Source organism: Limulus polyphemus, unplaced genomic scaffold, assembly GCF_000517525.1.
Source record: "Limulus polyphemus unplaced genomic scaffold, Limulus_polyphemus-2.1.2 Scaffold3266, whole genome shotgun sequence".
Classification (NCBI taxonomy): domain Eukaryota; kingdom Metazoa; phylum Arthropoda; class Merostomata; order Xiphosura; family Limulidae; genus Limulus; species Limulus polyphemus.
In genome coordinates this window covers 54496-65320 of record NW_013668876.1, presented here as the reverse complement: position 1 = coordinate 65320, position 10825 = coordinate 54496, and the positions used below count along the sequence as shown (strand labels likewise).

Genomic DNA, 10825 nt, shown 5'->3' with positions numbered 1-10825 from the left:
ATATAAGACCGGCGAGAAGTGACGATATAGATACAATTCAAATCCATCATAAACTCCAGGAGACTCCACAACAATTTCATAAATTAATCAACCCCCCAGCATCGGCCTTCACTTTGCCCTCCCTACTTACTTCTTCTCATTAATCGGGCACTGGTAACGAATCAGTCGTTACCAGTGAAAGTGGGTTTTCTCGGGGTACTCCCGTTTCCCCCACATTAAATTCTCTTGTTTAATAGTAATTATAAAAACACTGTTTTTGCGTTTTTTAATAATAATAAAGTAGCATAGAGAGTCAAGTAGAAGGGAAATGATACAGGGGAAGACCAATAATAGAGTGGATAACAAATATTAGAGAGTGGACAGATATAGCAAAATATGAAAACCCGGTGAGAAAAGCACAGAACAGACAGAAGTGGAAGATTGTGACAGCCAACCTCCCTGAGGATCACGGCACATGATTATGACGATGAGTAAACACTTGTAAGTATAGATGGCGCTATTATATTTGTGTCATGGCAACATGAGAAGCTGAAAATATAAACAAATATAGGCCTAACATTAAATTTACTTTGGTTCAACGTAGGTTAAAAATTAAATAATAATATTTTGGAGAGCTAACCCAGTAAGTTGTTATATATAGAAAATTTTCGCTTCAGTGTTATTATTATATTTATCAACATTAGGTCAGCATATATATTTTGCTCGAAATGCATAACTATTTAAATTGTAGTTTTACTTACATTTTACAGACACGCACAAAGTATGGACAAACGTAAAGACCAGTAACATATAATTTATTTATAACGTATCTTTTTACATTAAACAGTATATGACTGAGGAGTGAGTTACATGATTAGTCCGAGTGAAATTTAATTTTGATTACTACTGCTAGCCTTTGTCAAAATTAACAAAGCCTTTTCTCTCTCTCTCTCTCTTTTGAGCTTACGAAATGACTTAAGCTGGAAAAAGGAGTCTAGTGTCACTTAATGAATATTTATTAAGTTACAAGTTCCATCTAGCAGATAACTTAGCTCTTTCGTATTACTGGATCAGGGATGTGAAGCCTAAAGCCAAAAATCCATTTGCAGTTTGGTTTAAGATTATACTTGATGACATCGGTTGAAGGTCACAGTTTTTTGTTTTTTTTTACTTTAAATGAAAGTTCGAGAAGGAAAGATTCTAAATGGGATTGAAAATTGTAATGGTTTTATTCCATCGTTGAATTGTATCCACTTGTTCTATCTGTAAATAAACCCTTCATTTTCATGATACAAGTTCTTCTTTTAATTTAATTTTACAATATTTTGATTTCTTTTGGGAAGAAATGGTGCCATTATTTTCAAACCATATGTTATTTCTTGTGTAATTTTTACAAGTTTTTTCTTTCCAAGGTTTCATATTTGTAACCAGACTTTACATATTTTCTGTGTAACATACTATAATGCATGTGAGATTGCAATGGCTTATAACTTATTTTTTACTGTTTCTTAACTTATTCTTCACTGTGACAACCTTAATCCCAACTAGTATGGGGTCAGCTGGTATATTTTTTTTAAGCTAAAAATTTTTACATCTGGGTGGCTGTCCCAGAAGACAACCATATGGGATGAGCATGTTTGGTGATGGGGATTTGAAATTGTGATCCTCAGATTGTGAATCAAGCACCCTCACCACCAGGCCCTTACACTTTTTTGACTATTTATTCCTAAACCTTTAACATTTGTTTATGGCTTTATCTTTGATTTGTAATATAAATGTGGTCTTATGATAGAAATTTTGATTTTTTACAAATATATATATAATTTTCTCATTCACTTCTATGTACAAATTCTTAATCAGGCCTAAGATACCAGCTCAAACAGAATCTTTCTAACATTTTCATATGTCTATGGATGATATAAATACTAAGAAAGCTTTTGTGGAAGAACATGTACAAGAACCTGATAAAACTAGGGAACTTGATCATGCAAGAGTAACAGAAGAAACTAAGCAAACAGAATTATATACGACTGAAACAGGTAGGTTTTGTCAGTTCTTAATCATTTTCAAAGTATCAATACAGCAATAGCATATTTATAAACAATTCAAGCCAAATTAAATACTTCTTTGCTATAACTTTAGAACATTAACATTATAACATATCTTTTGTATCAATTGAATACTAAAAGATAATTGGTGATGGTGTAATGAGGGTGAAATTGTGTTTTTTCAGGTTCACTGATTTCCTGTTGAGTAATTGTTTAGCAACTGTAGAATAATTGAGGCTTTCTATTAAATGTTTTGCAGAGCAGAAATCAGACTTTCTCTGAGCTTGAAGCAAAGAAAGAAAATGGACACAAGTTAAATCAATGAAATAATCCTTATTTCAAATACTCAAGCACAAAAAAAATTGAAAAGAGAAGCATAAGTGTGGCACCTTTACTGGAGAGAAATAAAAGTCTTATTGTATATTTAAGAAAAGGATTTAGATTAATTCTCAGTTATGTTGTGAAAGCTGTTTCAGAGTGAGAAAACATGGCATTATATACTAAAAACAACAGTACCATTCTTCTCAGGATCCAGGTTCTATGCATGTGACTGATAGTCACTTTTACTTCAAAATAAGGGATGTTGTATCCATGGGTTGTCATTTAACTTGCAAATGGAAAAGATCATTGTCAATTTCTATACAGTATATTTGATGTTACAGCAACCTTTCCCATAAGAAAGTACAAGTGATACCAGGGTTGGCAAGTAGGTCAATTGACCAGTAAAATAATGTCATACATCTGGTCATTTGACTGCTTATTTTTTGACCAGCCAAAAAATGGTCAAATAATAAATACCTTTGCATTAGCAGAGGTTTTTTGTTAATGTTTAGACTTCAAAGTCTCCCCTCTGCTTATGGGCAAGTCTTGGAATTACACCCCTACTAACGGATTTCAAAATGACTGAGTGTTCAATCCAAACAGAAGAAATATGTTGTCATAATCTAATATTTCTTACCTTTTTATATACTTTATAAATATATATTAATACAGTATCATGCATGAGTTTAATGGGTCCTTGCTCTTCACCTGCTGAAACCTTTATAGGTGAGGGATGTTATACTATGTCATATTGTTTTTGTTTCTGAACATCCAGGCTGATCTTTCAGATCCCAAAGTTCACCTTGGAGCCTGAAAGTTTTTAAAACTAAATTCCTGCTAAGAATTTTGGTTTGGTTTATGCTATATTATTAGTATACTTCAATTTTATGCAGCCAACACTTCTGATTTTCATAAATTTGCAATAAAACTTCATAATAATTTGGATGTTATTTTTTAAAAAAGATAATTATTTAGTATAATGACTAGTAGTATTTATTAATGATATGCAATATCAAAATAGTGCCACTGTATGCAGCACTGACTAATTATCAAGAGGCTGGAAACAGACCACAAACTGGTTATTTTTTTTATTATTTTCATGTAGATTATTTACATTATCTACATTTAATACAGCTAAATTCAATATATGCAGTTAAATACACACATATATATATATGAACCATATTTCATATTATTTGACAATATTATACCATTGTTTGACTGGTCAGTTTACCAATTTTGTTTTATACTAGTCAAATGTCTAACCATGTGTGATACCCTAGTTGACTTACTTAGTTTCATGAGTAACTAAGGCAAAAGGAATGTAACGACTCCCTTAACTAGCTTTCTGTATTAGGAATACATGTTCATTATGTATAAAAAAGTTATATATCAACTAATGGGATAGGAACAGATGATATGCTTGCTTACCACAAAAAGAAAGGTTAGCTGCTGAAGATGAGAGTGGAAGAAGCAGGTTAGGTATACAATTAAGAAATAGAACATAAAATCTAGACATTAAAGTTGTGAACACTTTTGAGGAGTAGGAGGATAATGTAAAGATTGTTGTAGTACATAACAGAAGAAAGGCTTGGGAAACAAACCTAAGACAGATGTAGGTAACTATATCAAATAAATCTTAGTTTCTGATTGTTGATAAAGAAAAGATGCTAAGATTTACTTGTTTGAGGTTTCAAAAATGAAATTGTTCTTACTGTTCCTTGAAAGCAGCAATAACTAAAGTGTATCAAATGAATACTAATACATGATCGTGGTGGTGGTGTAAAGGGAGTGAAAGAAAAATCTGTGGTATTCCAAGGTTTAGATATGCAAAGTAATTAGTCCCTTGATCTCTACAACTATGTGTGGTTTGCAGATCTAGTACTTGGAAGAACATGTGTGGTGATGTTTTTGTGGGGCAATGAAAGATATAGAAATGGTGTGAAATTGAAATCAAAATAGACGCTTTATTTTTACAAGACAAACAGAAGACGAGGAACAGGACTGTTGTGTTGTTGGAAGAATTAACAAAATATTTTGAATAAAATAAATAGATAAACTGTATTTAAGTGAAAAGTAGAAAAATTGCATTTATTAAAAGATAATGCAATATGTACTTTACTTGAAGATGAACTGAAATTTATTCAGTTGATTAACTGAAAGAAAATACATGCATGATCAGCAGGCTGAACAATAAAAAAAAATTTTGTTATGAAACATTACAAAATATTTCATGCTACATCAGTGTCAGTAACGAACTTAATTGAAAATGCTAAAACTATTCTCATGATCTGCAAGTTTTGCCCATGTTGAGCTCCACTTAAGTAGGTTAACAACTTCAGGCCATGGAACAGACTGTTCTTCTAATACAGTTGTCTCCTTGTCCATCAACTTGTGCAGTGCTATCTCTTTTGGAGATGTGGGCATCCTTGGAATCATTTATTCCTTTAGTTTGGGCCCAAATGCATTCCCTTCAGTGGGCATTATAAGACCAATGGAACATTTTCACAGATGCGCTGGATTGTCCAGTGACCCTATCGGCTTCCATCATTCTTAGTTGGTGGTTAGACTGGGTGTTCCTCTCACACCCCCTGTCTGGAGATACACCTTTTCACAAATAATGCCTGTCTCCAGGGCTGGGGTGCTTGTATGGAAGATCTGGAATCGAGGGCCTATGGACAGATGTGGTATCTTCTCTCTACTTCAACCTCTTTGAGCTTATAGCAGTTAAACAAACTATGTCTTGGGGTCTCACATTGTTGTGAGAGAAGATGCTAATGCTTCATTCAGACAATTCCACAGTGGTCTTATCCATTTCCAAGCTAGTGGGCACTTGCTTCAGGTCTCTTTGTTTTTAAACATTGGATCTTCTCTTTTGGCCCCATATTCCATCTATTCTCCTTGCTTGTCATGTTCTAGGAGTAATGACTTTAGTGGAAAATCAGTTCTTTTTTCCATCAGAGTTCTTCACACAGATTGGATGCTTCATCCACAAGTTTTTCGTTGGATCTTCTCTTGTCTTGGGACACTTCAGATAGTTGATTTCTCCACACTCTGGAATGCCTGGGTTTGGTCCTTCTGATTTCCAGTACCCAACCCTCTGGCTTTGGACATAGTTGCTTTCGACCAGTATTGGATGAGTCTTTATTTTTATGCATTCTCTCCCATTCATCTGTTATCCTAGGGTTCTTGCGATAACTTGCTCTTTGTCCTGGTGGTGCCACATTGGCTGGCTCAACCTTGGTTACCACTCCTTCAGTATCTCCATGAATGCCAACCTCTTCCACTTACTCTCTGGCCATCTGTAATATGTCAGCATAGGTCAGACATATTTCATCCACTGATTCCATTTTCCAACTTCATGCCTGCCTTTTATGAGATCCATTGCATGATGTCAGGGATTGACCTCTCAGTTGGTAACTTTCTTAACGATGTCCTTTTAACTTTCTTTGTTTATCAATGGCAATGGTTTACTTATCATCAATTGTCTCTCAGACATGGTGTTAATCCTTCTTGTTCCACTGTGCCACATGTTTCTAAATTTTTGACATGGTTCTTCAACAACAGTTTAGCACCTTTGTCTGTTTCTCTGTATAATGCAGCTTTGTCTGCTACTTTTCATTTTTTGTTGGAGGCATAAAGTTCAGTACTTTCTTCTGAAATCTTTTTGGGTTATCTGTCCTTGATATCCTTTCCAGGTTCCTAATTGGGGTCTCACTAGAGTTCTACATGCCTTATCTTGTTCACCCTTCGAACCTTTGGCATCATGTTCTTTATATTCATCTTTTTCTTAAGACTTATTTTCTTTTGTTGTTGGCTAGCGGATGTAGATATTCAAATGTGTTTGCTATTCATGTTCACAGGACTCTTTACCATTTCAGTTATGTTTTTGTTGTATTCAGACCGGTCCTTTCTACTCAATAGTTCAGCAGCTCGAGAAAGGGATAAGGTCTTCTTTCCTTTTCATCTTCCCTCTATTTCTCATTTATATGGCTGCTCAGATCCAGATCATGTTTTATACCCAGTTTGGGTTCTCCAATGTTATGTTGCGAGCACTAAAGAGTTTCGGGGCTCACATCACCATTTATGTCTTCATTGGGATCCTACAATGCCACATGATGTATCCACCGTTGCTTTGGAGGATTAGGCTCGTCAATTAGTTCATATTGCTTACTCTGGGTTTTCATTGGAGGATTGCAGACTTTTTTGGGTCTCATCTCATCAAGTTTGCCATATCTCAATGTCCCTGGTTCCTTGGTTGTGTTCTTCACTGGATGAGATTGTACAGGCTGGTATGTGGACCATGCCAACTACATTTATATCTGATTATTTCAATGATTGGATGATTGCCTCCTCGGATGGTTTTCAGCTTCTCCATACCCCCACCCATGTGGCTATTCTCTATACCCAGGCTTGAGTGTGGGAGAGGTGAGTGACTTCATTTTTTTGTGCTTAGTTCTAGTCTTTTACAGGGATCCTCTTGTCATTTTCTTTCAGATCCCACTCAGTGACAGGTGTTGCCTTGTCAGATATGTTTCTTTCTAAATCTGCTCTAGCTACCTGTAGACAGATAACTTTTCCTGGTAGCAACATGCTCTGTTAAAATGGGGTGTTCCATAAGACCATCTTGTGGCTTTCCGAGTAGTAAACAATTATACAGACTACTGGACCACCACTCATGGACTATAATGAGTAAAGCATAAGGGGATTTTGCTCATCCCTACTGACCCCTAGATTGAATAAATCAGGGTCAGTTTGCTTTTAAAGTATAGGGATTGTGGTTCACCTATTGCCCTGTCTCCAGAGCATCATTCCATGACATTCCTCAACACGAGTTATCCCCCCATTTTTCCTAGTGTAGTGTGGGAGTCCTTACCACTCCCAGTTTCCAGTTGCTGGAATAGTGGACAGAGGTCTGTTCCTCCTGAATGATGCTTGAACTCATGATTCCACTCACGGAGTTCAGAGGATGAAGCTGGGAACTCTCTTACTCATAACCCTGAATGGTTTTCCCAGATGTCTTGTGGGAGCAGAACCGGCCTATGTGGAAGTCTCCTAGTAATTCTGGTTCAGAGAGGACACTTTGCTGTCTGGTTGAGTTAAGCATGGCCCTTTTTTTGTTCTTTATCTTCATTTTGAGATCATTGAAAAGAGTCTTCGACTCCTCGTAATTCCGTATGTGGAGTGTCAATTCCTGTGACATTGGTTAGACACAGTTTGTTCCACATCGTCTTCGTACTTTCAGGGACAGGAGGTGTTGCCTTGCCTCTCAGGTTGGGGAGTTAAGATTTCTGTTCATAATTTCAGGCCATATAATCTCTGTTTTTTCAGGTTGAGTGAGACAAGAAACATCCTGTTATTCCGAGTTTGATTTGTTGCATTTTGCACTTCTTCAGGTTGGGGTGAGGGTTTGTCTACTTTTGTGTTGCTTGCCTTCTCTTCATAATTCCAGCAGAAGTCGACATTCAACATTCTGTAACTTTCAGGTTTTGGATCTAATACTACCACACTGCAGTCCTCATGCCACTATGCCATTGATCTAGCTTTGGGTCCACAGTCCTATACTTTCAACAACAAGACATGGAAGTTCATCTGTCTGGTTGGGGTCTGGATGCCTCTCATGAGTTATGGACAATATTTCAGCAAGTGTGAGGGATCTGTACATTGGCTGGCTGACTGATTGTGACTGGATGCACCTGTTATTGCAGGAGTGGGCCAGTTTCTGGTATAGTTGACCCTAAATTCATGTTTTCTTCTCATTTTTGTAAACAGTTGTAAGTATTAAGTGATTTATATGCAAATCAGTCTCTTAAGGTCATCACCATTTGTATTTAGAATTAGTAGTGTTTGTGTTTTCTTGTTGAAACTACAGAATTTCAGTGTAATGATAAGAACCTCATTGATCTTTCAAATTATAGCTTTTATAGGTGCTGAGCTTAATTATTACCATGTACTTGTTACATTTAAACATTTACTTTTATGTTTGGAAAACCACTACCAGTTATTTATATAGTATACTGATTTTTGTATGCTTATGCTGGTGAAAAAACAGACACAGGAAAAGATTATAACCCTCTGTCAGCTCAGCCTTTTGAAAAGGAGAAAGAACAAAGTGGGTGTACCCAGAGTAATCACAATGGAGTTCTTCAGAAATCTTCACAGATATCAGAAGAAAATAAAGAAAACATGTGTAACCCTGCAGTAACAAGGTACTTTCAAAAGCACATATTATTTTTAAAATAGGTAACTTTAACTTGAATACACAGACCTTAATTGCAATTTTAAAGTTTAGTTTTTTACAGATATATTTTGTGTGTGTGTATGTATAAATATATATAAGCTACTGTTTGACTATATATGTATTAACTCAAACTTGAAATTTATCATCTATAATATTTAAAACTTTTTGATATATACATAAAGGCTCTGGGTTATTTGGTGTTTGGATTTTTCTCATAAGATATCTGAAATGTTTTTAAACATGTTTTATGTGTTATCAAACTAATATCAGAGATTTTTGTTATTCTAAACTAGGGATTCAATAACTGCTGATATTAAAAATTACAGGTACACATATTAAGGTTCTGGTTTATTTGTGTTTGTGTGTACATGTATACTTTTTCTACACTGAAAAATTTGTTTGTATGTGTATGTTGTCATCATCTGTGAAGTGTGTAGCTAATGTTTAATTCGATTATGGGGTAACTAATTTTAGGAATAAAGAACAGGATCACATTATTCTAGTTTCTTTAATAACTGTCAGATATGGTGACTATACATTTAATCTATAAATACAGATATAGATACAGAATGAGAGAAAGCTGATAATGTTTTAGGGTATTGTGATTGGATAAACTAAATGCTCCCAAGAGAGAGAGAGAATAAGACTACAGGTCTGCTTTTGTTGATAATAAACACTGTGAAGTTGGTTTTTCAGAGCTAGTTTTATGCTTCCTTTAGATAACTTATCCTTTATTTTTTTTTTAGTTTTGACTTCAAACTGTAATTATAGTTCTTTAAATCATTCTGGTTGCTAGTTTTCCCACAAGTAAAAAAGAATATAATATGTAGAGTTTTTGTATTAAATTTTAGGATTCTTTGTTTACCCACTGGTTAAGTACAGTAACACTGTATTATTTGGCTGATGAGGAAGTAACTCTAGATCTGAAATATTTTACTTTATTTTTTACTCTGTGGTTTGTTTGGAATATGTTTAGAGTTACAAGTTAGTCTGTCTCTTTTGTTTTTAGGTACAGATCTTAGTTGTTTTTCGTAATAATGATCTGGTTTAATATTTCTGAGACTAAACTTGCCAGGATATGCATTTTTCCATTGTTAAAGTTTTTTCATTAATTTTGTATAGACAGTTGATGTGTCACATTTTGACTTCATAGAAATGATTTAATTTAAAAGTTTTCTTTTAAATGTTCTAAGGACCTACAACTTATCTGTAACACATTATGATAATATTACCAGCCATTAGATCAACTGGAAGATCTGATTGATAAATCTACTTCTTATTAAGGTTCAAGGCAGATTATATAAATGATTTGTATGTCAATTAAACATCTGATTTTGGAGATGCATGAAGCACAAGAAAAATTGTTTCACTATTTTAGTAATCTGTTTAAAGTAGAGATGGTACAGGAAGTGGTTTGATTAGGAGATAACTGTGATATTAAGAAAGTTTTTTTTGTCAGGTTTGCTTCTTGCTTCTATTTTTAGGATACAGAAAACCAGTTAGTTATTAACATCATTTTAAAAATGCTCAGGAACTTAGTATTGGGAAGCTCAAAAATAAGGTGAAAACTGATTGTAAATTTAATCAAGAATGTTTTCTACAATAAATTAGCCATCATCAGAAGTAGGTCTCCAGATACCTTTTTTGTTGTTGTCAGAACTGCATGCTACTTTCTCAACCTTACTCAGAACATACACAACAGATAGTGTAGTGTTTGACTTTTTATCTCACTAAACTGATGAAGGCAGGACTTTACATAAAATCTCATTCTATTCATGAAATTATTTCTTTATATTTTGTTTTGTTTTCTTGAAAATGGGTGTAGCTGTCACAATTAAATAGAAAATTCTTGTTTATTGTAATTAAAAATAAACTTATCGTATAAACACTTGTGGAGCAGTAATTTGTGTTTTGCATTAGAAATATCCATAGTCTAACACTTTTAGCACATATGAATAAACTATACTTGATGTTTCATGAGATATATGTAGTTCAAGTCTTTGCTTCTTGAGAATCTTATGACTAAAATCTCATTTTCACAACTATATGATCATTTTGCATATTTTATCTGTATAAATATTTTGATCAGGTGAAAAGTTATGTTAATATAAAAAAAAAACAGTTGTCATATTGAGAAGAAAAAAGTTACAGAATTACAAAAATATAAATTAAATTCCAGCATTTTGATTTTTGGAAAGTTTTTTTTTCTCATATCGAAATGCTTAACTTAACAAGT

The 10825-nt window shown here is 34.1% G+C and overlaps 1 protein-coding gene across 4 annotated transcripts in view; it reads left to right on the top strand.

The window, feature by feature from the left end:
* The first annotated feature begins 308 nt into the window (after positions 1-308).
* LOC106469021 (coiled-coil domain-containing protein 40-like) overlaps positions 309-10825 on the top strand; it is a 56686-nt gene continuing 46169 nt past the window's right edge. The window contains exons 1-3 of one of the 4 annotated variants that reach the window (XM_022397418.1): positions 309-480; positions 1840-2018; positions 8401-8557. In XM_022397418.1, coding sequence (XP_022253126.1) covers positions 1883-2018; positions 8401-8557 — 293 coding nt within the window. In that variant the 5' untranslated portion in view covers positions 309-480; positions 1840-1882. Of the gene's footprint in view, positions 481-520; positions 623-643; positions 1226-1839; positions 2019-7985; positions 8074-8400; positions 8558-10825 lie in introns of those variants that run through there. The other 3 variants (XM_022397417.1, XM_022397419.1, XM_022397420.1) reach the window with 3 other exon arrangements.